Source organism: Arabidopsis lyrata (assembly GCF_000004255.2).
Source record: "Arabidopsis lyrata subsp. lyrata unplaced genomic scaffold ARALYscaffold_1, whole genome shotgun sequence".
Lineage (NCBI taxonomy): Eukaryota > Viridiplantae > Streptophyta > Magnoliopsida > Brassicales > Brassicaceae > Arabidopsis > Arabidopsis lyrata.
This window is the reverse complement of record NW_003302555.1, coordinates 26,482,250-26,508,349: the sequence shown is the minus strand read 5'-3', so window position 1 is coordinate 26,508,349 and position 26,100 is coordinate 26,482,250. Positions and strand designations below refer to the sequence as shown.

General features: G+C 35.5%; 6 protein-coding genes across 7 annotated transcripts; 2 read left to right on the top strand and 4 right to left on the bottom strand.

Annotated features, from left to right (window-relative positions):
• Positions 1–663: 663 nt before the first annotated feature.
• On the top strand, positions 664–4,579 carry LOC9327653 (ubiquitin carboxyl-terminal hydrolase 8). Its single transcript, XM_021010540.1, is given in 11 exon segments — positions 664–796; positions 1,075–1,154; positions 1,236–1,376; positions 1,504–1,674; positions 2,161–2,418; positions 2,538–2,686; positions 2,974–3,498; positions 3,628–3,827; positions 3,830–3,882; positions 4,004–4,152; positions 4,323–4,579. Coding segments are annotated over 10 exon segments (1,830 nt in total). The 3' UTR covers positions 4,124–4,152; positions 4,323–4,579.
• A 4,059-nt stretch (positions 4,580–8,638) lies between these two features.
• Positions 8,639–9,513, bottom strand: LOC110225480. Of its 2 annotated transcripts, none has more exons than XM_021015321.1 (3): positions 9,435–9,513; positions 9,162–9,362; positions 8,639–9,075 (listed from the first exon to the last, which is right to left on the bottom strand). In XM_021015321.1, exons 1-3 carry the CDS (start codon positions 9,451–9,453, stop codon positions 8,777–8,779), a joined length of 519 nt encoding a protein of 172 aa, XP_020870980.1. In that variant the 5' UTR covers positions 9,454–9,513; the 3' UTR covers positions 8,639–8,776. The 2 variants fall into 2 exon arrangements, with proteins under 2 accessions (XP_020870980.1, XP_020870979.1); XM_021015320.1 differs by having other exon boundaries at positions 9,162–9,369; positions 9,424–9,486.
• Positions 9,514–10,462: 949 nt separating this feature from the next.
• On the bottom strand, positions 10,463–11,336 carry LOC110225425. Its single transcript, XM_021015165.1, has 2 exons — positions 11,229–11,336; positions 10,463–11,129 (listed from the first exon to the last, which is right to left on the bottom strand). The coding sequence occupies exons 1-2, from the start codon at positions 11,245–11,247 to the stop codon at positions 10,693–10,695; spliced, it is 456 nt and encodes a 151-aa protein (XP_020870824.1). The 5' UTR covers positions 11,248–11,336; the 3' UTR covers positions 10,463–10,692.
• A 5,392-nt stretch (positions 11,337–16,728) lies between these two features.
• Positions 16,729–19,918, top strand: LOC9327652 (AUGMIN subunit 4). Its single transcript, XM_021013107.1, has 13 exons — positions 16,729–17,029; positions 17,127–17,174; positions 17,322–17,447; positions 17,534–17,866; positions 18,024–18,120; positions 18,267–18,312; positions 18,664–18,757; positions 18,869–18,940; positions 19,019–19,077; positions 19,159–19,227; positions 19,324–19,375; positions 19,485–19,562; positions 19,665–19,918. Exons 1-13 carry the CDS (start codon positions 16,895–16,897, stop codon positions 19,725–19,727), a joined length of 1,272 nt encoding a protein of 423 aa, XP_020868766.1. The 5' UTR covers positions 16,729–16,894; the 3' UTR covers positions 19,728–19,918.
• Positions 19,802–22,693, bottom strand: LOC9330332 (calcium-dependent protein kinase 33). Its single transcript, XM_002891543.2, has 8 exons — positions 21,586–22,693; positions 21,357–21,500; positions 21,103–21,255; positions 20,880–20,995; positions 20,636–20,803; positions 20,421–20,548; positions 20,236–20,335; positions 19,802–20,150 (listed from the first exon to the last, which is right to left on the bottom strand). The coding sequence occupies exons 1-8, from the start codon at positions 22,265–22,267 to the stop codon at positions 20,076–20,078; spliced, it is 1,566 nt and encodes a 521-aa protein (XP_002891589.1). The 5' UTR covers positions 22,268–22,693; the 3' UTR covers positions 19,802–20,075.
• An 857-nt stretch (positions 22,694–23,550) lies between these two features.
• Positions 23,551–25,683, bottom strand: LOC9330331. Its single transcript, XM_002891542.2, has 3 exons — positions 24,863–25,683; positions 24,207–24,795; positions 23,551–23,841 (listed from the first exon to the last, which is right to left on the bottom strand). The coding sequence occupies exons 1-2, from the start codon at positions 25,031–25,033 to the stop codon at positions 24,463–24,465; spliced, it is 504 nt and encodes a 167-aa protein (XP_002891588.1). The 5' UTR covers positions 25,034–25,683; the 3' UTR covers positions 23,551–23,841; positions 24,207–24,462.
• Positions 25,684–26,100: the final 417 nt, after the last annotated feature.

Here is a 26,100-nt window from a genome sequence, read left to right as displayed (position 1 = left end):
AGGATTCTGAGGGTTCGGAGGGTTCGGGATTCCTCCTCCAGCTGGTGGCGACTGACGACCGTCTTCGTTCATCATGCTTTTCAGTAATCGAGTTCTGCGTCTTAGGGTAAGAGAATTCTAAAGTATCCCCACAGACGGCGCCAAACTGTGGAAGTCGAAACTAACACAATCAAGATTTGTCTAGGGTTTTATTTTAGGGATACGATAAACGTGAATTCTCAAAGAACAACAGAAACGATTGATACCAAAGATGGTGTTCTTGATATTATTAATGAAAAGATGATTTTGATCGTACAAGAGTTTGATCGTAAAAGAAAAAGTGTTTGTGCTGTGAGAGCTTTGCGTAGTTTAATTTCCAGAGCGATCTTTCTTGCCCTTCGTTTGAGCCTTGAATCTCTTTATATAGGGATGATGAACCGCCTCTCCAGCGATATTCTCGGAAGATTTCCATTTATCTTGAAGTCGGCCAGAATATCGCGGATTTAGGACAATTTCCTTATTCTTCGGAGTTTTCGGAAGATTTCCTGATTTGAGTTGATCCTTCGCGATTCTTCCTTATCATTTCCGAGTTTATCGGAAATGATCCTTCTTTTTCGGAAATGATAACTTGCTTGGAAATGATACCTTTAGAGAAGAATATTTACTAAGTCTTTGCTTCGGGCGATGATGAAGGCTTCGCCTCGGAGAACTTATGCAACCGGCTCGGGGACAAGAGAGGCGTGGCCTAGGCTCCCGAGGAAAGCGGCTCGGGTTCACGGAAAGATCCAGCTCGGGGGTCTCGACACAAACCGGCTCGGTTTCCCGAAGTGAACCGGCTCGGGCACTTGAAGGGAGCCGGCTCGGGTTCGTGAGCCTGCTGACAGACCCCGAGCAGACTATGGGTGTCCCCCGAGGTGATTGATGCGATGACCCGAGGCGAGTGGCAATCTGACCCGAGGTGAATGATAGTCCGACCCGAGGTGAATGGCAGTTCGACCCGAGGTGAACGGCAGTTTCCACCGAGGTGTCTTCAGAAATTCCCTGAGGCGTTTGGAGTTCGGCTCGGTGCTATGGGATGAAATCCGACCCCAACAGCTCACACACCAAAGCTTGTTGAATTCTTTCTTGGAGAGTACAGTAAAGAAATAAATCTTGACAACCCATTGGGAAAGAAAGTATGCTGATATATTGCTTGTTGTATAGATAGATTCTCTTTCTTCTTGGTTAGCCTCACCAATCAAATTTTCTTGTGGCAGGGTGAGCTTGCTTTAGCTTTCGGTGACTTGTTAAGGAGTTTGTGGGCTCCAGGTGCATCAGCAGTGTCCCCAAGTATACTTAAAGCAAAACTTGATCGATATGCTCCTCAATTTAGTGGCTTTAATCAGCATGATTCGCAGGTCAGAGAAAACCCTTCAATTTATAGAATTTGAATTAAGTGAGCCTTCCTGATGTTTCTCCCTGTCAGTCAGCATAAAAGACCAAATATTGGAAGATTCAATTCATGTATTTCATACATGGTTGCAGGAACTTCTAGTTTTCTTGCTGGATGGACTCCACGAGGACTTAAATCGTATAAAGACCAAGCCTTATGTGGAAGCAAAAGATGGAGATGGTCTTCCAGAGGAAGAAGTGGCCGATGAATATTGGCGAAATCATGTGGCTCTCAATGATTCAATAATCGTTGATTTATGCCTAGTAAGTATCTTTAGGTTCCTAAATTGTTTCTATACCTCTGTTGACAATCACTCTAAGGATCGGTTTGGCTTGCACATTAGGAAAATATAGTTTGAACTCTGCTTGACAAATATTGGATGGTTCAAGCTGTGCAATTTTCTGGTATATAAGTTGTAGGTTTTATGTTTCATTCTGATCTTGGACAAGTTTGAAATTTCTTTTATTAGATTGGTCAGGCAACTTTATCTTCTTGATTGAAGTTCTGTACATAATTTATTCTTTGTTCTTAAGGAAGATATTTCCCTGTTGATAACTATGTCAAGTTATTAGAATGTTCTCTATACACAACTTTTCTTAAGAACTGCTTTGCGTTTGATACGATGCTCTTTGCACTTTAACCATTTGACTATCCTGGATATCCTCATCTTCTTTGGTTCAGTGCATTTGCTAAGAAAATATCCCGACCATGTTGATCACTAAGACATTTGTGTGCATTTCTGGTTGAAGGGCCAATTAAAGTCAACAATAGTTTGTCCTATTTGCAAAAAGGGTTCTGTTACGTTTGATCCGTTCATGTACCTATCACTACCTTTGCCATGCACTTCAATGCGAACAATGGATCTAATAGTCATGAGTGCCGATGGGGGTAGTCTGCCTGCTTTATTGACTGTCAACGTTCCTGAGTTTGGAAGATTTGAAGATCTTCAGAAGGCTCTTGTCACGGCCTGCTCTTTACAAGAGGATGAGACTTTACTGGTTACTGAGGTATATTTCTATATCGTATATGCTATATTTGATGCCATGATTCTTATTTTGGTCCTAACGCGGAGTATTTGTTAACACATGCTATGGAAATTCTTTTCATCTGGCCTTCACTTGTATAGGTATACAACAATCAAATTATTCGCTTCATAGAGGAGCCGACTGATTCATTAACCATAATCGGATATGGTGCCAAACTTGTCGTGTACCGGTTAAAGAAAGATGCAAACAATTCTCGTTTGATTGTGTTTACGCATCAGAAGCTGGAAGAGTAAGTTTGCATAGTATTCAAATGCTAAGAAAGGTTATCAATGCAAATATCCCTTTGACCGGTGGTTTTGGACATTATCTGTTTGTTTATGTCGGCAACAACATGAATTTAAAGTTCATTGCATGCACTTTCCTCAGCAATCAATATCTATAGTTCTTGCCTTTATAGAATGTATCTCTCTAACGTGCCATTGTTTTTTTTTTAAGTAGTACAGCAGTTTAATTACTGTCAGTAGTTTCATGAATGGAATTTATGTCTGGTGGGTACTAAATATCTAACCGTTTCAGGCAGGTTATCCTTGGGAAATCAAACCCAACGTGGAAGGGATTTGGAATCCCCTTGGTCTCGAGGCTTTGTGACGTTGAGAATGGATCTGATGTTGAGAACCTGTACCTGAAATTGCTTAGTTCATTTAAGATGCCTACTGAATTCTTCACTGCGAATCTTGAAGATCCGATTGAAGAAGACGCCACTGATAAAGCAGTTACCGATGGTTCTACTTCCACTGACGCGAAGGAGACTACTGAGTCTCTTCCAGACCCTGTGTTGAGGCTTTACCTAACCGAAGACAGAGGAAACTCAATACAATCTGAAATATTGAAAGAAAAGCCTTTAAATAGTAAATCCAAGGTGGTGAATGTGCTTGCACGTTGGCCAGTAAAAGAGCTAGACGCTTATGATACTTGTCTTCTGAGCTACTTACCTGAGGTTTCCAAATTTGGAACTAAGAGACCCCAGGAAGAATCTGTTTCACTTGACAAGTGCCTTGAAGCATACTTGGCGGAGGAGCCTCTTGGTCCTGATAACATGTGGTGAGCTATTGATCAAAACCATTTTTTTGTCACTTGATTTTCGTAAATCTTTTTTTGTGCACCTGAATTGCTCTGTACTAGTTCTCTGTGAACTTTGGTAGATGACATGATTCCGAATCGTTTCTTTAGGGATTGTCCTGGGTGCAAAAAGAAGAGGCAAGCCATTAAAAAGTTGGATCTGTGGAGGTTGCCAGAGATCCTGGTAATTCATCTGAAGAGGTTTTCACTGAATAACAAGCTGGAGGATGATGTGGACTTCCCGCTAGATGATCTTGATCTATCAAGCTACATCTCCTACAAGAATGGTCAGACTTATCGCTACATGCTATATTTAGCAATCACTGTGGAAGCATGACAGGTGGTCATTACACTGCATATGTCCATGTAAGGGATAAATAAGACATTGTTTTATTATCCAATCCTATGTCTCATCGTTTTGTGTTGAATGGTTCATAATATTTGTGTAGTCTCTTGGGAATTTCTGACTCATTTTCTTACTTTGCAGCTTGGAGGTGATCAATGGTATGAGTTCAATGATAGCAATGTCCACCAAATCAGCAAAGAAGATATCAAGACCTCGGCAGCCTACGTTCTCTTCTATCAACGTTTAGTAGAAGAAAAATGAACCAAGAAGCGAAAACACACAAGAAAGAGGTATGTTCAGCTAGATGTTCAACAAAATGAGAATCGAAGTATCAACAGTATGTTGAACAGCTAGAATCATTTTCGCTAGGCACAAAGTTTGTAAAATCTAACACTGTTTTCTTCAATTTTCTTTCACAGTATTGTTTAATATTTAAGTTGTGTGCCATTACGCTATGTAGGTTGAGTCAGATTTTCTTCCTCTCTACACCAACCATGGCATTGGTCTTACCACTTGGAGCCCACCTTCCACTTCATTGGACTCATACAAAGTCTCAAGGGTTTCATGGCTCCAAAAAAAAGAAAACACTGTTTCTGAGAAAACTCTCGTCTTTTCTAGTTTATTGGTGTTTTTCCTCATAGCGAATTGGTGTACCTCTACTTGCTTGTCTGAAACAAATCTATAAGACTATAAGCAATTAGTTCCACTTCCTTTACCTAGTCCATGTGCTCTTTCAAAATGAACATGAAACAGACGGACAGAGGAAAGCATGACAATCAACAAAGCAAAAATGAAGGAATAACCAATCTTAGTACATCCGTTTAACCAATCTTACAACATTTGTTTACATGTTCAATACAATACTATTTGTGGCAGGAGCTCTGTCATCTCTATCCTTGCTAAGCTCAGTTTTGTTGAAGGCATCAAATCATGGAATGGGTACTTAAAACCTTTCTAGAACAAATCTTATTCCTATGTACATTACCAACTTCCTTATTGATCATAGTCTCCTTTTAATTGAGTTTTTCATAGAGTGTAACTAGAGAGACCATCAAGCAAAACAATATTTAAACGCATTGAATTCTCAAGCCAAAATCTTTACCTGATAAGTTACAATCAAACAAAAGATTCACTTGTCTCTTGTATTTCTTTACTTTGTCCCAATCAAACAAATGTGTTTATCAACACTTAAACACCAAAATTATCTTGTCTCTTCTACATCTTTATTTTCAAAACTTCAAAACACCAAACATTAAACACCACATTTTATTTTCAAAAAAATATTTTTTAAGAACCCCTACCATTGGAGAATGAATTTGTTAAGAACTCCAATGGAGTTTCTCAGCTTTGAAATTTTCAAAATTTAAAATAAAAAAATTGGTAAAAACCTCATGGGTTCTTACCATTAGAGATGGTCTTACGAAGTCAACCCGAAAATTGTAGAAAAACTAAATAAGGAATCTGATGCATTACCATTATTTCAATCTATTTGAACTTTTGATATTTGTAAATGTACATTTTGTTGGTTTTATATTACTTAAGAACGGTAATTAATGTCTTTACCATTTTTTCCGTTAATTCGTCAATCAATTTTCAAGTAATGGACACTTTTTTGTAATTATTTACCTTAACTACAATATATGTTAAATAATTCACCAGTTACCACTATCAATTATCAGTCGAATATCTCCATCAACAACTTTCATTTCCTATATTTTTTCGAAGTATTTATACTTTTTTATTCTTAGTAAATTAGATATAATCCATACAAATATAATGATCACATAAGGATCGACTAAAATAAATTTTCCATAGACTAAAAACAAAAAAAAAATCAAAAACCCTAAAAAGATAAACTAATGAAAAATCCCTCTTTTGGGTTTATGGGTTTAGGACCATTTTTTCTTATAGAGTATCTCTTTCTATAGACTTCGGAATCATTGTTATAGCTACCTTACCAAAATGATTAAGATATTCTTGGGATCGAATAGAAAGGAAAACAAATTCAAAACATATTAAAATAATATGATACGGAAGTTTTGGTATCGTAATGTTGACATTTCATTACTATTACCGAGCATCATGTTTTCTTATGCAGTGTGCAATTTGGAGGTTTAGCCAAAAGACACTACCCACACCACATGCTTCACATCAGAGCAAGATCGAATGTGGAGAAGAAAAATAATGGATTTCAAAATATGTTAGCGAAAGTTCTGTATACTGACCTTGTAATTTTGATATGATATCAATGATTTTAAATGGAAAAAAAGAAAATAATAATAAAATGGGTCTAAAAGTCTATGGAGATCACAACTTTTCTGCTCACACTCTAACGCCCCATCTTGTATCCACTCTCTCGCAAGGAAACACCAATTTTCCCAAACTGCAAAACAATTTTAGAATCACACATATGGATCATAGGTTCTCAATTCTTACCCTCATTTCAGATCCTCATAAATTTCAATTATCTTTCTTTTTATAACTATGCCCCACTGCTTTGAGATGTGCAAGAACGCCCCCCAGTAACCTCGCTACACTAACTCTACTCTTCTTTCAGTTTACCTTCTATTTACGGTGTTTGTGTACATGGCAAAGCTATTGTGAGAACTCCTCTTGATTTCCAGCTTGTGCGGGATTCGATCTATTATAAACAGAACTGAGAGAACGAGTGATCAAAATCCACTACAGTAAGTTGGAATGAGCTACAAAATAACATTACCTTCGGGTTTCTTTGAAGTGATCCGCACTAGGCCTGGGCAAAAAACCCGGACCCGATACCCGAACCGATACCCGGACCGAAAAAATCGGGTTGGGGAGGGTTAGGGTATTAGAAAATTATCTTATTGGGTAGAGTATTGGATTACCCGTGGGTATCGGGTCGGGTCGGGGATTACCCGTTACCCATTTAGGGTACCCACAAATCCGAAGAAATACACATGTTTATATATGTATATAGATAATTAGATATATTGTATATAGATAATTAGATATATAGTCTTATATAGTTATATACTTATATGTATGTCCTAGGTTTTAGGTTTTGTGACTTTTGACGTTTGAGTTTATATATGTATATAGATAATTAGATATATAGTCTTATATAGTTATATACTTATATATATACTTATATATATATGCAATACACATATGTTTATATATGTATATAGATAATTAGAATCTACTCTTAACACTTAATAGTGAAATAGTCATCTTTGTTATTTTGGATTGGATTTAGTATTTAAATATCATGTTTGATGTTCTATTCTCTTTATTTGATCATTTGAGTATGTAAAGTGATTTTAAACTTCGGGTATTACCCAAACCGATCCGACCCGACAATACCCAAACCAGACCGGAACCGAAACCATAGGAATACCCAAATGGACCATAAATTCATTACCCATTCAACCCGAACCCGAACCCGAACGGGTTACCCATATGCCCAGGCCTAATCCGCACATTCTCTACTAGGGTACATTCGAGAAAGTATCGCCATCTACAGAAAAAAGATTCAGAATTAGCTTTGACAGGAAGAACACTTTCGGACTGCAAGTTATTGGGAATGACTGATCTAAAATGTTAAGCCTTGATAAATTTTTAGAAGCTTCAAGCTGAAAGTTCTAGCTTCCGAGTTCTATAAAACCAATTTCTACCTCATCTAATAAACTACCATCTATATTTTAGAAGATAATAGAGTAGGGCAGGAAGAGTTGTACCAAATCTTTGACATCCTTGTTTTGCTGCTTTGTTGGTTTTTCTGGATACTAATGAGAAAATAAGAAACATCTGATTCAAAATAGATACTCAAGTGTAACCAATTCACAAACATCTACTAAGAAACTGCTAGAGGTCTCATCAACAGGATAAAATAGAAGTATGAGAATGACAAATGGAATCAAAATCCTTTCTTTCTCTCTAAACCCTCCCTAAGCCCAAATGTTTGCCAACACCCAAACGAACCCTCTAAGTCTGTTCATCCGTCATGTTTCAAGAAAAATAAGTGGATTATAAGTATGGTTAAGAGTCAACTATGAAAAGAAAGACAATCACGAGTGTTCAAGCGAAATGTAAACTACAATTAAATTGAGAAAAACATAAACTCAACCTTCGCAGCAAGAGTATGCAGAAATCTCCATGTAGCTCTCCCGAGATCCTCTTTAGTCACAGGACCTGTAGTCTTGTCCTAAAAGTATATGTAGTGAGTGAGACACAGATTATGACCGTTTTTTTATTATAGTTTTGCTATGTACACTACTTGCTATTATCTGCACCTGAAAATACATTTTTAGAGAGCTTAGGAGATGATAACACAGACGAGTTTCGGTTTCTCAGGTTTTCTTCATTTCGGGAAAGCAAGGGAGCAACTCGGGTATCACCTCGAAAAGATGTACAAGAAGTCCATAGTCAGCTACCTACAACATCTTGGTATTGGTGAATGCCAACTAGAATTATAAGCGTACCTTCACATGCGTGGAGTTTCAAGAGATATACAAGTTTTTGGCAGGCGAACTTTCTTGTTTCATTTAAACAAACTTTGATGCAGTCTCCAAACTTGAAAGAGTTTGATAAAATCGTCACAGTATATCCAAAATTTTAAAAGGCGGTTTTACTTTTACTTGAGGGTGAAGCTGTTGTTGAGGCTTGATTTACCATGTTGGATGTAGTGAAAACCAAGTTTGTAGTTGTAGCTCAAAAACCAAGTGAGCATGTAAGACTAGTGTAAAATGAAAAATAAAAATGTTATGTCCATTGAGAATTTAGTGGAAAAAATCTATCTCTCCATAAACTTTAACATATTTTATTTAAACAAAGAAAGAAGAATGTTTTGATACACAAAGCCAAAGCCTTTTCACAGAAAAACAGCGTTTAACAGGACAAATATGAAACACAAAACCAAAGCCTTATCACAACATTTCAGTGAGCCGATCCGCTTTGGTAGATAGGTTTTCCTGAATCAAATAAGCTGGTCCAAAGGCATGCCGAGCTTGCATATGGACATGCGACATTGTCCTCCTTAGGCAGTGCTGCGATAACATTGTAATTTCTCAATTTCAAATAAAGAAGCGTTCTGCCAAAATCCGATTCTTGTGAGACGCTTTCTGCGATTACCACCAAATTTGGTCGGTCATGGTTTTTAGCATTAGGTTTCGGACGATTTTCCAGTGCCCAGAAAAGAATGTCTTTTTGCATTTTATCCACTATCGAACCTGACTCTATTATACATAAACGAAACGGAGATCCGATATACTATTAGATATGAGTAACAAAGAGAAAAATAGGAGTAAAGAATGGAATTCACCTTCGTTTACGAGTCTGACTCCGGCATAGCAGAGAGAGTCGCTTTCCTGGATAGTTTTATTATAAGCCCTGATTGACACCTTACCACCACAATTACCCTTCTTAGCAACAGCGGATTTGATTTTCTTACAAATCGAATCAGGATCCACACCTCCAGGGATTGGGCAACACTCGACATCCCAGAAGACGCATGTGCCACCGACTGCGAGGAATTAAGAAAAGATTTCAGAAAAAAAAACAAATAATTCTAGGAAGATATAGAGAGAGATCTCACCGGCGGATTTTCTCGGCATGGTTTCGTCGGAGAAAATTAGGGTTCACTTAGATCCAGTTCTATCTTTCTTTAGATAGGCAGCAACTTCGCATTTATAAAAAGGCCAAACAGATTATATTTTTGGGCTGGGCCTGGTAGATTTCAAATAGGCCCAATTATTAAATTTATCTCTCTTACAATCGTCACAATGCACTAAATGGGCTTTGTTTGTTGTAGTAAATCGGACTTGTGAGTTAGACATTTTGATCAAAAGGGACTTGCGAGACAAGGCCTGGGCTTTTTTTTAACCGAATGTACCGAACCAAAACCACCGAAGCAAACCGAACCGAAAATTTGAAAATAACCGAATGGATACTAAATTTTATAACAAAAATAACCGTAACCGAATCGGTACCGAACCGAAATATTTCGGGTAACCGAAATATCCGAAATACAATTATATTTTCAAAATAATTAGTTATTTATATATCAAATAATCAAAAATACTTGAATAATATAAAAATAGTAGAAATACTCGAAAATAACCGAAAAAATATCACAAAATATCCGAAAATACTCACAAATAACCGAAATATCCGAAAATATCCTATGCAAATAACCGAATGGATATTAAATTTTAAAACCGAAAAAACCGGAACTGAACCGAAACCTAACCGAAATTTCAAAATATCCGAATGGAAACTAAATCTTAGAACCGAAACCAAATGGACCCAACCGATAACCGAACGGATAACCGAAAGCCCAGGCCTATGCGAGATATTGTTTTCCGACTGACTGGTGAGAGAAATTGTTCTGCTGCTAAAACCAAAAGCAATAAACTTCATTCGGCCATGTCCTAATCCTATTCATGAGATTACGTGGATGTTTGACTTTGGTAAAGGGAAACTTACCTTGTGTGATAGCAAGCTCGCAAGACATTTGGTCTAAGAAGGTTAAACAAACCACACACCAGCAAAATAATACGCAATTAAGAGAAAGAAATTTTGTTTGGGTGTTACTTACTGTCAGCAACAGTTTGAGCTAAATAGTAATGATGAAGAAAGCATTAGGACAAGGAGAGAAACAGAACAAAGATGAAACATCAATGTAACAAAACCAAAAGTCTTTCCACAATGAAAAAGAACAAAGATAAAACTACAATGTTTTCATACACAAAACCAAAGTCTTTCCACATAAAACAAAGGACCATACATAATAAAAGGTGAGATTGATAATGTCGATTGTCGAACCAAGCGGATCCGATTCGGAAGATAGGGTTTCATCCATCTAATAATAGGCTTCTGAAAGGCCATACCGAGCTTACAATACCAGGAAGCACATCCGGTTCGACTTCATCTACAAGGACAACATTGAAATTTTTCGATTTCAAGAATCCAAGAACACTGATGAGCTCCGATTCTTCTGTGATGTCTTTTGCGATTACGATCAAATTTGATGGTTCACGAGTGTTCATTGCCCAGAAAAGCATGTCCATTATCATTTTATTAGTTAGACAAGATATATCACCTTGGCCGAAGATGATTCCGGCACCATAACAATTTGGCGTATTCTCCTCAGTATAAGCCCAGATTGACAAATCACCTAAGTACCGCTTACTAGAAAGAGAAGAAGTGATATTCCCAAAAATCTCATCACGATCAACATCATCAGAAATTGGGAAATCCACCATGTTCCAGAAGACGCCTATCCCAGCGCCTGCGAGGTTTCACAAAAGGGAAACGGATAAGCAATCACGACAAAAAAAAAAAACCAAGTATTTTAGAAAAGAGACAAAATAATTTCGAGAGATCTTACAGCCGAATTCATTCGCCATGGTTTCGAAGAACAATATCGAGAAAATTAGGGATCACCTTTCTTCTTCTTTAGATCCAATTTCTACAACAACAACAACAAAAATAAAATATAAAATATAAAAATAGGCCCATTTTTAAAAGCCACAAAGTAAATGTGTTTGGGTCGGGCCTAGTATATTTCAATTAGGCCCAGTCATCGTAATTATCTCTCCTCCGCCCAGGCACCCAGCGTTTTTATTAGGCCTGAGCAAATAAACTGAACCGAAACCAAAGCAAAAAAACCCAAACCGAACTAAACCGAAAATTTGAAAATAACCGAATGGATATTAAATTCTATAACCGAAATAACCGTAACCGAATTGGTACCGAACCGAAATATTTTGGGTAACCGAAATATCCGAAATACAATTATATTTTCAAAATAATTAGTTATATATAGACCAAATAATCAAAAATACTTGAAAAATATATAAAAATAGTAAAAAATACTCAAAAATAACCGAAATATATCCAAAAATATCCGAAAATACTCAAAAATAACCGAAATATCCGAAACTATCCTAAGCAAAATAACCGAATGGATACTAAATTTTAAAACCGAAAGAACCGGAACCGAACCGAAACCGAACCAAAATTTCAAAATATCCGAATGGATACTAAATTTTGAAACCGAAAGAACCGAAAGAACTGAAACCGAATGGATCCAACCGATAACCGAACAGTTAACCGAAAGCCTAGGCCTATTTTTTATATTAGGTAAAAGGTCAAATCTTGACTTTTCTTTAACGAAACAAATAATCGGTAAGAACCTTAAGTTGCTCAAAAAAGAAACAAAAAAAAGGTAAGAAAGAACCTTCCTACTTTGGCAACAAAAATTTGAATTTTCCATTAATTCAATAAATCTCGACTTTTCTTTATCGAAACTAATAGGGTAAGGTACTAAGGGACTGGTTCAAATATAGCAGTTGTGATTGCGGTTAAAGATTTAATTGCTATTAAGCATTTTTATCGATTGGTTTAGTGGTTGAAAATATATGCGTTTGTGGGTGATTTACGACTGATTGATCAAGGGATACAATAGCGGTTAAATCAAAGTTTACCAAAATAAATATCTTATTATATAAAGTATGCTTTTCAAACTTAGTAACTCATGTGATCGTGACACATATCAAATCTATCGATCGGATTTTGACATATTAAAAGCATTATTCTTTTTTTAATAAAGTAAATTACATATCCTAATAAGAAAATAATTGCAAATACTATTTTTTGTAAACATTTACTATAAAGGAAATTATACAAAAAAGGTGATAGTATATAATTTTATCATACAAACTTTGATGCTCTAAAATTAGTAATTAACATAATCGCGACACATGTCAATGAGTCAATCATATTTTAAAGCATGTAAACCTTGACAAATTGATCTTTTGATATCAATTTAGAAAAATACAGAGTCGAACATGATTAAAAGGTAAATATAATTTAAATAATTTAATGAGAATCAATTTTTCAAGGTTTAAAGAAAAACTAGGACCGGACCCGGACATACGTCCGGGTTATGTTAACATAGAAATTTATGAGTTGAAAAAATCATGTCTTTAGGTTGTGTGTGTTTGTGTGGAAAACAAATTTGACATGACTATGTAATTGTGATTATATTTGAGAGATGATATAATTGAAAAATATGGTATGGTAAACTAAGGTAACATGTATCTAAAAGATGTATGTTAGTAGTGTATGTACTAAAAGATAGTTGGAGTTCGGAGGGTAAATAAAAAAAGTAAGATGTATTTTATGTAATAGATAATTATAAATTAATGATATAATCCATCTTAAACATGTGTTATGCTATACATAATTTAAGCATTTTTTAATTTAGTACTTTTTTATTGGACATGTATAAATTATAAAGATCGAATAAACTCTAAATAACTAATTTTAGTTGGGCCAATTGAAATATTTTTTAAAAAATATTATTTTTTAAAAAATATTATTTTTGCTGCTTTAGTATAAAAGATGACCACATTCGTGCGGGGTTATGTTTGTAAAGGTATTTGTTTGGTATAGCATTCATAACCCGAACTTATCAGTTTGGTATTCGGTTCAGTTTCAATTTGGTTTAGGCATAAAGATTAATCAAATTTGTTCTTGTTATCAATAAATAAAACTACATTAAAAAAAAAAAAAAAAAGAGAGGAAGTAGGCATATCGATTGTGGGACGGAGAACCCGTCTCGTCCCATATCTGCCAGCAATTTTTCATCTCATAACAACTTCTTTTAAAATAATTTATCTGTTTGTGATTATCTATTTGGTCCAACAGATAAGGGAATATGTTTAGGATTCATATGTAATACTAATATTTCCTATATGGTTTGTTTGGGTATTCATTTTTTTACAAAATTAGTAGAAATTATCCATATTTTTTTGTATTTCTAAAAAACTTCCTACTATCTTTTTAAATACCAGAATTTCACAAAATTTCGTTAGGAAATAAACCTTTACCCGTTCAAAAATAATCGTTACCCAAATTAGTGAGAGTTTAAGAATTGAATTTAGCTAAAACATTCAGATATCGTCCTAATACCCGTAATTCCAATCTCATTCTTCTACTTATAACCATACTCATACATCAAAATAAGAAAAAGTAGGCATATAGATTGTGGGACGGAAAACCCGTCCCGTCTTATATCTGCCAGTATTTTTTCATCTCACAACCGTTTTTTAAAAATAATTTACTTGATTGTGATTGGATATTTAGTCCAACGGGTAAGGAATTAGGTCTAGGATGTAGATGAAATATCCGTATTTTATGTATTTTTTGTTTGGGTATTCAATTTTTACAAAATTAGTAGAAATTATCAATAATGTCTTTATATTTTTAAAATTTTCATTTCTATGGTTTTTGAAATAAATACCCAAATTTCTCAAAATTTCAGTCCTGAAATAAACATTTACCCGTCCTAAAATTAATCTTTATCCAAATTAATGAGAGTTTAAGAATTGAATTTAGCTCAAGATTTCCGATGTCTTCCTATTATTCGTAATTCCAATCTCATTCATGCACTTATAACCCGTACTCATACTGGAAAATAAGAGAAATAAGCATATCGATTGTGAGACAGAAAACCCATCATGTCCCATATTTTCCAGCAATTTTTCATCTCATAACCATTTTTAATAAATAATTTATCTGTTTATAATTGTATATTTAGTCCAACTGGTAAGCGAATAGGTCTAGGATTCATATGGTATACCCGTATTTCATGTGTATTTTCCTTTTGGATATTCAAATTTTTACAAAATTAATAGAACTTATCCATAATTTCTTTATATTTCTAAAACTTTTAGTACTATGTTTTCAAAAATACCAGAATTTTCCAAAATTTCCGTCTACAAAAAACTTTACCTGTCAAAAATTAATCTTTACCCAAATTAGTAAGAGTTGAAGAATTGAATTTAGCTCAAAATTTGTGATATCATCCTATTACCGTAATTTTAATCTCGTTTGTGCACTTATAACCCCGTACTCATACATGAAATAAGAGAATGTAAGCATATCGACTGTGGGACGGACGGAAACCCGTCTCGTCCCATATCTGCCAGCAATTTTTCATCCCATAACCTTTTTTTTTTTAATAATTTACTCGTTTGTAATTGTAAATTTAGTCCAATGGATAAGGGAATATGTCTAAAATTCAGATTGTATATCCGTATTTCTTGTATGTTTTCGTTTGGGTATTCAATTTTTACAAATTAGTAAAACTTATCCATATTTTCTTTATATTTCTAAAACTTTTACTACTGTGTTTTTTAAAATACCCGAATATCTCAAAAGTTCAGTCCAAAACTAAAACTTTACCCATTCAAAATTTAATCTTTACACACATTATTGAGCTTTTAAGAATTGAATTTACCTTTAATTTCGAATGACAAAAAAAAAAAAAAAAATTGAATTTACCTCAAAAATTCTGATATCTATCAATTACCCGTAGCCCATATTGACTGCTTTGATTTTGGATGTGACCATAATCGGACTATTATAATTTAGACTGGTCTAGCCTACTCATCAGACCAATTTGACATTCCTAGTACACCGTCGGCCGAATAATTATAATAATTGGAAGTGGGGATACTATAAATATAGGGACGCATAACGAACAAATTTGATCGTAGTTGCAAAGGACATCCGAGGGGAAGACACAAAAATGGTCAATGTTCTTGAAGCTTTTCTTTGAAAGAAAGAGGTTACAATGTTTTCCTAGCAGTGCCAGATACCTACACTAAAGAAGATTTGCCACCTCTTACTATTGCGGCCGTAGTATGCCTTTGGACAAATCTATTTGATGGGGAGTAGAACCCTTTTGAAAGTGATGATAGCCAAACGAGAGAGCAAAATACAATAAAACCTCTTAAAATTAATAATGTTGGGACCGTGAAATTTTATTTGTTTGTAAAATATGCTTGCTTGTTTTTTTTTCTTGTAAATTAAATTTCATTGATCTATAAGGTAGGAATGTTATAGTTTTAAAATATACAAAAAAATTTATTGGTAAATTATAATTCGTGATGGTGTACGCTATCGTAGGCTTACATCATATTTAAAGATTGTAGTAGTCCTATTGGTAGAAGAAAAAGATTGAAACAATTTCAGTAGAAACAATTTTTATACTATTAGTCTTTTGTCAAAGGAGAGAATGCAATTATCCTTTTCCTTTAAAAGATTTTAACAATTTTTTAATTTAATTAGAATAATTTTGTGATTGGTATCATACCTTAATGAATTTATTTTGAAAAAATACTAAAGACCAATGGCATTGTATGTAACATTTAACAAATTTTAGGTTACTTTTTGTAGTAGGATTTTGATATATCAAGCTACATCTCATACAAGAATGATCAGACAACTTCTCGCTAAATGCTCTATGCAATTAGCAATCACTATGGAAATGGGAGATGGTCATTACACTGCATATGTCCATGTAAATGATAAGACAAGGTTTTATTATCCATCATTGTGTTAAATGGTTTTTGTCATTACACTGTTTATTATCCTCTGTCTCATTGTTGTGTTAAATGGTTCATTAGTTCATAATATATGTCTAGTCTCTTGGGTTGTTGAATCGGTGCATACTTGGGAATCTCAAACTCATGTTTTATTTTCTTTTGAACAAAACACTCATTTCCTTATTTTGCTTCTATAACGATTTTCTCAAATGGAAGGAGACAATCAGAGTTTAGTCAATTTATTGACAAGAAACTCAATGCAATTGGATCCACGAAATTAAAAGTTGGGAAAGAAGATTTGAAGCTGTTGAATATAGTTGGGTTCCCCGATCTTCAAATCAACTAGCTGATAGACTTGCGGGGAATCAACGATGGTGTTTGTCCAATTTTAACTTTCATTCCTCTGTTCCTGTATGTATTTCAAATATGTTCAACTCTGTTATGTACCGTCCATTCATTAATATATGCAGTTCTGTGTTAAAAAAAAAAAAAAACGATTTTCTCAAATTTTTAAGAGAAGTTAAATTAAGTGAGACTTTGCATTGGAGCGGCTGAGAATATATTTTTGAATCAACAGTCGCGGCAAAGGTAGATCGAAGCAGATCTCTCGCCGGAAACGTCACATTGAGGTATCTATCGATCGCCGCCGTATTTATCAATGGTGAAGGCACTTCAAGGCGCGGCTCAGAATCTGCCGGCGGATGTCAACCAATTGATCGATCAGTTAGAGCGTCACTGTTTGGCTCCCGATGGATCTCTTGTTACCAAATCTGCCTACTCCGATCTCCAACTCGTAATCTCTCTCTCTCTCTCTCTCTCTGTTCAGATTTTGTATCCCCAATCCCCTAATTCTCTTCAGAGACTCAAAAGTTATTGTATCGACATTGCAGGCGAGAGAGGAGATGTCTCGGGAGAGACTTCGCTATTTGGAAGCTATGGTAACACTTTCTCTCTTCTTCCATTTGTAGGGTTTATTTCAATTTCAGGATTTTCTTCATTCACTTGTTGAAGTTGAAGCTGATTAGTTCAAATTAGGGTTTGATTCAATCTAAGGACTCACTTTTTTTAGTTTTTACAATTGGTAGGCTATTTATTGTGAAGCTGTAGCTATGGTAGAAGAATATCAGCAAGCTATTTCAGTGGCTAACCATGGTGGAATTCGGGATGTTCAAGGTCTATACCCTCAACTTGGCTTGAAGAATTCTCCTCAGGTTTCTAATCTATAAACTTGATTTTTTTTCTGGAGTTTCTGTTATCTCTAGACTCATTTATGAGCAAAATTGTTGATTTTTTTTAGGTTTATGAGACTCTAGAGCATAGGTTGGTGGTTGCTGAGGCGGCTCAGAAACTGAGGCTACCTCTTATTTCAGATGATGGTGAAATTCATGAGGAAGAAATTGAAAAGTGGAGTATACTATCAAGAAGTTCTCTTGATAGTGCAAGCACGAGTTTTACGATTAGCTCCACTTCTAACTCTGTGAACTATGTGAATAGCTCTGCAAATAGTGTTGCTGGTGGGATTAGTCTTAGTACTATTGATACTGACGTAGTTGGTGGTGTGCCGAATCGATTTCTTGGAATAACACCTGCTTACTTATCCTATGTTCAGCTCCAAAATACTATTTCCATGGTAATGTGAGATCATACTGTGCCTAGTATTGGTGTCTTCATAACTACGTTGTGCCTTCATCTGCTGATTGCGAAATATTTTTGCACCAATTCTTATGAAAGATTGGGTTATGGATATCTTTGGGTATCTAAGTTTTTCTTTTGAATACTTTGTTTAGGACATGGCTGACTACCAAATGTTTCTTGCCCGTGAGATAGAAGGTCGATTGAAGGACAAATGTGATAAGTTGGCTGATGCCATTGTTGATGACACTGGTAAGATCTTCATTACTAGCAGACTGAGAAAGAGGTCCTTAGTTCCTTACCCTAATTCATTTGTGTCTAATGTGATACTTGGACTTAATGTTAAGTTATGTGCCGATAATGACCATAATTTTCTTATTCTCTACATTAAATGACAGATTCATCCACAGGAAATCGAAATTCAAGTGCTAGGCTCCCAGAAAGGTTAGCTTTATCGCTATGGTTTAAGTATGCCTAAAGACATCTGAAAGAAAAACTTGATAACGTTATGGTTTTAGTGAAGACTGATGGCAACTGGCCCTTATAGGGATATATATCTAGATAATGTGATATACATGTAAACATATGGTAGCTATAAGCCAAGAAATGCAACTGAAAGCCTTTTTTAGATGAAGGGATCATAACCATACAGAAAAAGTTGTGTTGGTGATAGGTATTCTGCTTCTCTGTAATGTTTATCCAAAAGTCTTGAAGGAGCAGATGACTTTCCCACACTTAGCCATCCTCTTATGCTCTCTAGCACCGATCAATGACAATGTTTTCTTGCATTTCCAGGGTTAAGTTTATAATTGAGGAGATTGAAAGAGATGAAGCAGCTCTACGAGAGGACCTCTACTCGGCTGACAGGAAGTTTGCTGAATATTACAATGTAGGTGAAAAGAAAACTCATATTGTATTATTAAAGCTACTGCCTGTGAATTATCCTTGTACTCCCTAGTGCTAGTAAGTTCTGATGACTGTACATTTTTTTCTGAACAAGGTCCTGGAACAAATACTCGGGGTGCTTATTAAGCTTGTGAAAGATCTAAAGTTAGAACATCAACACAAATATGTAAGGGTTTCAGTGTTTCCCAATTGATTTAATTGCTGCCTATTCACATTTATCTTACTCTATATTGTATTGTTACAGAATGAGATGCAGAAGACTTGGTTGTGTAAAAGGTGTGAGACCATGAATGCAAAATTAAGGTATAATCTCATCTTTTACTGTTTAGGATCCAAATTACGGGCTATTGTAGTAGAACATCTTATTTTTCTCTGCTTGTGAAGGGTTCTGGAAAATGTTCTCCTCCTTGAGACATACACCCCTGACTCCATATCAGCTCTGCACAACATCAGGTGCGGGAATCTATTTTCCAGACATGTTTTTTGCCATGTATTTGACGAACCCATGACCCCATCTCTCACCTCCTAGCCTTATTATTGTATTTTTAGGAATTATCTAGTCGAGGCTACCGAGGAAGCTTCAGCTGCATACAACAAAGCGGTTTGTGTCTTTATCCTCTCTTACATTGCTTAGCTCTAAACCCCTTTTTTCCGTCTTCATTGGCGTTTTACTCCCAAATAATTAATCGAACCTGCGAAATGACGCACAGGTTACACGGCTTAGAGAATATCAAGGAGTGGATCCACATTTTGATACAATTGCCAGACAGTACCATGACATTGTAAAGGTATAAGCAAGCCATTACTTACGTCATATCACCTTCTAAATTTGAATCGACTTGTGGGAATGCAATAACACAAATTATGATGAGAGCTTTCATGTTTTGCAGAAACTGGAAAATATGCAGTGGACCATTCATCAAGTAGAAATGGACCTCAAGTCTCATGACTGATCACTAGATTTGTTAACACTTGTGAGTTGTGACATATGTATGAGCAAATCTGATCCTCGAAGAAAAGATTGAACTGAGAAAAAAATCAGTATAATTTTATATACATCCAGTTATGTGATCCGCTACTTGTAATCTACTTACAGTGTGCTATCTTCCTTGGTTATATACTGGTAATGGTCCTTCAAACCAAATGAGATAATCAGTTTAACAGTAACAAAACAAAACCTTGGAAGAAATGAAAACAATCTTTTTTTTCTTTCAACCTGAAATTTTGCCTGAACAACAATAATAATACAACTCTTGTCTTTTTGGATTAGATTCATACATAGAAGACACAAATACAATGTGTTAGAATAGTCTTGGTTGTTGTGGATTTCCACTTCTCATCATAGCACAAAACTCTTCATAGTTGATTCTACCGTCCTGTAACAGGAAAGAGAAATTTGAGGTTAGAGAAAGAAAACAAAAAAACGTTATAAGGGAGAAGAGCTTTTTCTTTTGGCTTTACGTTATCGGCGTCGACATCAGACAAAATCTCTTTGATTGTAGCATCATCTCCCATTCCATATTCCTTCAAAGCAGCCTCTAGCTCGTCTATCGTAATGTATCTATTTCGAGTAAAAGTCTCATCAATCATGCTTACAAATCTATTTACTTTACAAAATGATTCATATCAAAAGAAGGATCACTTACCCACTCCCATCTTTATCAAAATGTTGGAAGGCTCTGTAAAGGTTTTCATTACTTTCAAGCCTATGTCTATGCATTGTTGCAGTAATAAACTCAATGTAATCAATTGACCCGTTTCCATCAACATCAGCCTGAATCACAAAAACCCGAATATGAGTTTTTTAACTTTCAATGTGGGTAAAAGTAAATGTAAAGATCTTTTCTTGACCAAAACTTACAGCATCCATGAGCTGTTTCACTTCAGCTTCAGTGAGTTTTGATCCCAGTTTGGCTAATCCTTCTTTCAGTTCTTCATATGTGATTGTACCACTATTGTCTGTGTCTATATTAGCAAACATCGCCTTTAAGCCTTGTATTTCTTCCGTGTCAATGTTCTCCGCAATGACCTGTTACAAAATTTATCAGTAAGAAGCAGAAAGGACTATCGCATGTAGCAACAAGGTGTAGAATCCTTGATCTAACCTTTAAAGCAAGTTTCTTTAGTTTATTCATCGCTCTAAATTGCTTCATCCTTGAGAGAACAGCACTATCAATAGGCTTATCTGATGCTTCTCCACCTTCTCTTAGCCATGGATGCTCTTCAAAATGTAAAAAAAAAACCAACCACATTGTCAACATTCGAGTAAGTATACAAGAAGTTACCATAACCAACAAAGGAAAATCCCTGAAAAGATCGTTTACTTACGAAGAACTTCAGCAGCAGAAATCCGTCTTTTCGGATCTTGTGTTAACATTCTACGTACCAAATCTTTAGCACTATTGGAAATTGAAGGCCAAGGTTGGGATTCAAAGTCTATTTCACCTTCCAATATAGCATCAAATATCCCTTTCTCCGTTTCTAAATTCGCAAAACCAACAAAACATACTCATACACATCAGCAACTACATTCTTCTCAAATGTATATGAATGGAAATAACCGATAATATCATCGCATTTACCAGCCCAAAACGGAGGCACACCGCTAAGTAGAATGTATAGTATAATTCCAGCACTCCATATATCGATTTCTTTACCGTATCTACGCTTCAAAACTTCAGGAGCAACATAATATGCACTCCCAACTATATCTTTATACACTCTCCCTACAAAATAAACCCATCACAAATGAATCAACAAAAATCAGTTCCAAAGACATATAACCAATTCAAAACAAAAGATGTAATATACCTTCTTCGATAAAGACCGATAATCCGAAATCAGTGGCTTTGATAAGAGCCTTCTCATCTTTGCTAGATAACAAGAAATTCTCAGGCTTTAAATCCCTATGCATCACACCCATGAAATGACAAATGTTGACAACATTAACAATCTGTCTACAAACAGAAGCAGCTGCTCTCTCACTGTAATGTCCTTTTGCTAAAATCCTATCAAACAATTCACCACCAGCACAAAGCTCCATTACCAAATTCACAGCTTTCTCATCTTCATAAGCTCCTTTAAACTCAACAATGTTAGGTTGTCCACTCAAATGCTGCATAATCTGAATCTCTCTCCTCATATCTTCTTTATCAGCTTTCGTCACAAGTTTCTTCTTCGAAATCGACTTGCAAGCGAATCTCTTCCTCGTCGACTTCTCTGTGCACAGATACGTTACTCCAAACTGGCCTCGACCCAATTCTTTGCTCAGCGTGTAGAACAGTTTCACGTCTTCGTACGGCTTCTCGAGTATAGCTGCAGCAGCACTGTGTTTCGCCGGATTCCGCCACGGCGGTGGTTGATTCGTTCCAGTGGGTTTCTCCGGCGGATATTGGTGGTTACTCCTTCCTCTGTTCTCGATCTCAGCTGATCTTTCACCATTTTGTTGTGGTTTCATCACCACTCCATATTTCTTGGCTAAGCAATTCCCCATTGTTTTTTCGTCTCTGTTTTAGCTAAATCAGCTCAAAATATCACGACCCAGAGACAAAAGATCGAAACTTGCGTAAAAATTTGTAGAGAATCAAGAAAATGAAACAGAGAAAAAGCAAAGGTTTGATCTTTTTTTGGTGGGTTTATACTAGGAGACGTGGAAGTGTATCAATTCAGCAACTAAAGACAACGAACTTGTTTCATCAAGCAATGATTTGGGTTTAAGAGATCAGAACAAAGGAAAGTTGAATTGCAGAAGAATCATGAAAAGTTCGGGGAAGAGGAAGAACGAAGTAGTGGAGGGATCCTTAAAGGTCGGCTTTTTGGGCAGCTGTGGTCTGTGGAGAATTAGTTAGTTGGTGAAATTAAATTGACATTTTTTTATAAGACAAGTCAACTATTTCTCCTCGCGATTTTGATTTTCTTTTGTCATTTAAGCGTTCCATGTGAAGCAACATTGGCCAGATACTAACGATGATGATGATTAATCAAAGCTTATATACTTTTGAAACATTAACGGCTTTCATCCATAATAATGCATATCGTTGGAATCATTTAGCATTATTGTAAAATTAGTCAAATGAAAAAAACAATTACGATTTTTTTGCATTAGATTTACAAAATGGTGATTCGTACAAAAACTGGAAAAGCTATATTACGGGTGACTTTTGAGATTGTGGTTTGACCTACATTTATTTGACATGGAGATTTGTCTTGCAAAAAAAATTACATAGAAGGTATTTTTGCACAAAACCCTTTATGCTTTCAAACGGAGTTATCGAGTGTCACGTCATCGCTACACAGGAAGGCTGTATTGCGAGTAACTTTTGAAATTGTGGGGTTGACTTGTATAATTCGGACTTTGGAGGGTAAATTTGCAAAAGAAATTTACTTAGAGGGTTGTTTTGCAGAAAACTCTAGTAAATAATGATCAACACAAGTAAATAAACACATATCAATACTTGATGATACTATAACCAACATGAGAGATAGAGATGATCAGTAACGTTTTCATGTCTTTGCTCCTACATTTATGGCCACTCACTACTCAGGAAGATTCCCACAAAATTTTCAGACCTTACCTATATCGAACAATCATGGTTTAGGTGGACAATCGATGGACCAAATCTACTTTGGTTTCCAGTTCATTCGCAATGTCAGTTGTTAATGCTGGACGATTTCAAAGGTGGGAAGAACCCGAAAGAGTAGAGCCGTAAAACCATATGAGACAACGAAGAAAAAGACCAATACAAGGAAGACAAATCAAAAACGAAGAAAAAAAGATGAGGAAGCAAATAAGCTATGATAGTATAACCATGTTGTGTCCAACAGAATGACATTTCTCGCTAGGTATAACCAATAAAAGATACAAGCTACCAAAAATCTTTTTTTTTTAAAGTAAACAACTTGTCGCAATAGAAGTTAAAGATACACACAACTTAATGGTACAAGAGTAAAAGATGCATAAGTTTATCCCAGTAACAGTAAAGAAGTTTGCAGATAATATAAAGTTGAGTAGAATATCATTATACTAAGGAACAACCCGATTCCAAAAGATCAGATGCACCGACACTCCTGCAAGATACCAGATTAACAGGTATGAGTCAAGTAGATGACTTGCTGAAACAGAGGACCTAACAAATCTTACATACTTAAAAAACTAAACCAAAATGAGAGGTATATAATCAATGACATGTTTCCCTTGGTTTCCTCCTAGTTAGAATTGTAAACAGAATGGGAGATTCCCACAAATTTTACTCCAAAATACATATCAGTGAGATTACTGTATAAGCCTGATGATTCTAAACTGATACTAGCTAGAGATGTTAGATAATTTGCATCTTTTAAGAAATATAGAGGAAGGGATCAGTGACATTAATGGAGAATAGATAGAAGTGTAAACAGAACAGAATGGGATACAAAAATATTTCAGAGCTTACCAATCTAATAACATTCATCCCTGTTACATCCGCCACTACTTGGTCCTAAACACATACAGAAGCAAGTTTAACCCCAAAACACAGATCAATAACAACTTATACATAGTACTGTATATGCCTGATTCTAAACCGATGCATCTTTAAGGAAGATATATAGAGGAAGGATGACATTGATATAACGGCGACTAGATAGAAGTGTAAAGAGAAGAGAATGGGAGATTGAGTCCAACAAAAGTTTGAGAGCTTACCAATCTAATTATGGTTTAGGGTTGACACGGTAGACGGTTACCTGCAGTGGAAGGTAGCGAACGGTAGCTTGAAAAGGTATAATAATGTGAGAATCATTATCCTTGGCCTCGAAGGTGATGTAGAAAATGAATCCCGCGCCATAATGGCGATTAGCCTTGACAGCTCTCACTAATTCAAGATTTGTCAAGTTATACTCATTGTGTTTCTGAAGAGCAATCTTGGATAATCGGTGGACCAAATCTCCGTCGGTGTCCGGTTCATCAACAACATCGCTATCCTCGAAGTTAACAGGATAGCGCATTACAAAGCGTCTTTGCTTCGTGGTGTCAAAGTCGTAATCCTACAGACAACAATCACATTCATGAGAGAAGCGTAGGAGAGATTGGTGGATGATTACAACAACATACCCCGCTTCTGTTGAGTTCTTCTTTGACCAATCGTTCATCTTCCGAATCGAAACTACACGTAGAATCGCTGTACGACGACATCTCTTCGCATTTCTCATCGACCTCGTCCAGCTTCTGACGCTTCAGATCAGGCTCCTCAGATTTCTTATCGACCACCACCTGCGGATCCATAACTCTTAACTAATACAGATATGCCAGGGTACGTAACCCTAATTCTCTCTGTTTCTTTCTTCTATCCTTGAATTGAAGATTAAAAGGTCCCTCTTTTTTCTCCGGCGGTTCATAAAAGAGGCCAATTACATAATACTAAAACAGATTAATTAAATTAATAAGCTTCAGTTATGCCGTGCTCTATATATATCCTTCAGTTTTTGGTTTTCATAGTCGGAGAGAATAAATTGGAACAGTTGATGTCTTCTTCTGTTTTGCAGGATGAGGAAGAAAGTGACTAAGAAATTTTCGGGCGCAAAGCCTCCAAGAGAGAAAATTCGTGTAGAGACAAACTGAACTAGTAGATGATTTTTATAAAACCTTATCATCATTGTGCTTGTTAATTAACTTTGATCTCCATCGGTTAAATTTGGTTAAAGTACTACTTTCGTCAAGTCAAAATCGTAATCTTTTTTCTTAAAAACATAGATAAAGTTATCAAATCCAAATTCCGGAAGATTCAAAAAATCAAATCAAATCATAACTACTCGTTCCTTGCGTAATCCCGTTGACGACGAATTCTCTTCGCATTGCTCATCGAGATTAAATTTCTGACGCTTCAAATTATGATCCTAAGATGTCTTGTGTAACCCTAATTGGTCGCGATCGTGGTGATTCCAATACTCTAAGGGGGTGTTATTGGTTTATTAATTTGTAAATTTATATAGAATTTGAAAATTTCTATTAATTATGAAATCAAGATATATGGATTTTGAAATAACATGTGTTTACCCATGGATTTGAATCCTTCTATTTTTCCCATTCAATTCCATTTAAAACATAATTTGGATTCTCAAATCCAAAAACAAATGATTAAACGAATAACATATGATTTTAACTAGTATTTATAAATCATAGAACCAATAACACATGAATTTAATTAGGATTTTAAAATCAATGATTGAATAACAAATGATTTTTGTTTGGATTTCTAATTCCATATAAATCCATGAACCAATAACCCCTCCTTAATTGTTGTAGGTTATTAAACGTACGTTTTGTTAGGTTTTACAATTCTGTTAATTATT

What these genes read in the sequence shown, in the direction of transcription:
- LOC110225480 (XM_021015320.1), bottom strand. Translation starts at nt 9,453, where the DNA reads ATGCCGAGAAAATCCGCCGGTGAGATCTCT. An exon ending in AATCCGCCGGTGAGATCTCT is followed by an intron (nt 9,370 to 9,423) that starts CTCTATATCTTC and finishes TTTTCTTAATTC; the next exon opens with CTCGCAGTCGGTGGCACATG. An exon ending in AGTCAGACTCGTAAACGAAG is followed by an intron (nt 9,076 to 9,161) that starts GTGAATTCCATT and finishes TATGTATAATAG; the next exon opens with AGTCAGGTTCGATAGTGGAT.
- LOC9330332 (XM_002891543.2), bottom strand. Translation starts at nt 22,267, where the DNA reads ATGGGGAATTGCTTAGCCAAGAAATATGGAGTGGTGATGAAACCACAA. An exon ending in TGTGCCTCCGTTTTGGGCTG is followed by an intron (nt 21,256 to 21,356) that starts GTAAATGCGATG and finishes TTGCGAATTTAG; the next exon opens with AAACGGAGAAAGGGATATTT. An exon ending in TAAAGAAACTTGCTTTAAAG is followed by an intron (nt 20,804 to 20,879) that starts GTTAGATCAAGG and finishes ATTTTGTAACAG; the next exon opens with GTCATTGCGGAGAACATTGA.
- LOC9327652 (XM_021013107.1), top strand. Translation starts at nt 16,895, where the DNA reads ATGGTGAAGGCACTTCAAGGCGCGGCTCAGAATCTGCCGGCGGATGTC. An exon ending in CCTACTCCGATCTCCAACTC is followed by an intron (nt 17,030 to 17,126) that starts GTAATCTCTCTC and finishes TCGACATTGCAG; the next exon opens with GCGAGAGAGGAGATGTCTCG. An exon ending in AGTTTGCTGAATATTACAAT is followed by an intron (nt 18,758 to 18,868) that starts GTAGGTGAAAAG and finishes TTTCTGAACAAG; the next exon opens with GTCCTGGAACAAATACTCGG.
- LOC9330331 (XM_002891542.2), bottom strand. Translation starts at nt 25,033, where the DNA reads ATGGATCCGCAGGTGGTGGTCGATAAGAAATCTGAGGAGCCTGATCTG. An exon ending in AAGAACTCAACAGAAGCGGG is followed by an intron (nt 24,796 to 24,862) that starts GTATGTTGTTGT and finishes TGTTGTCTGTAG; the next exon opens with GATTACGACTTTGACACCAC.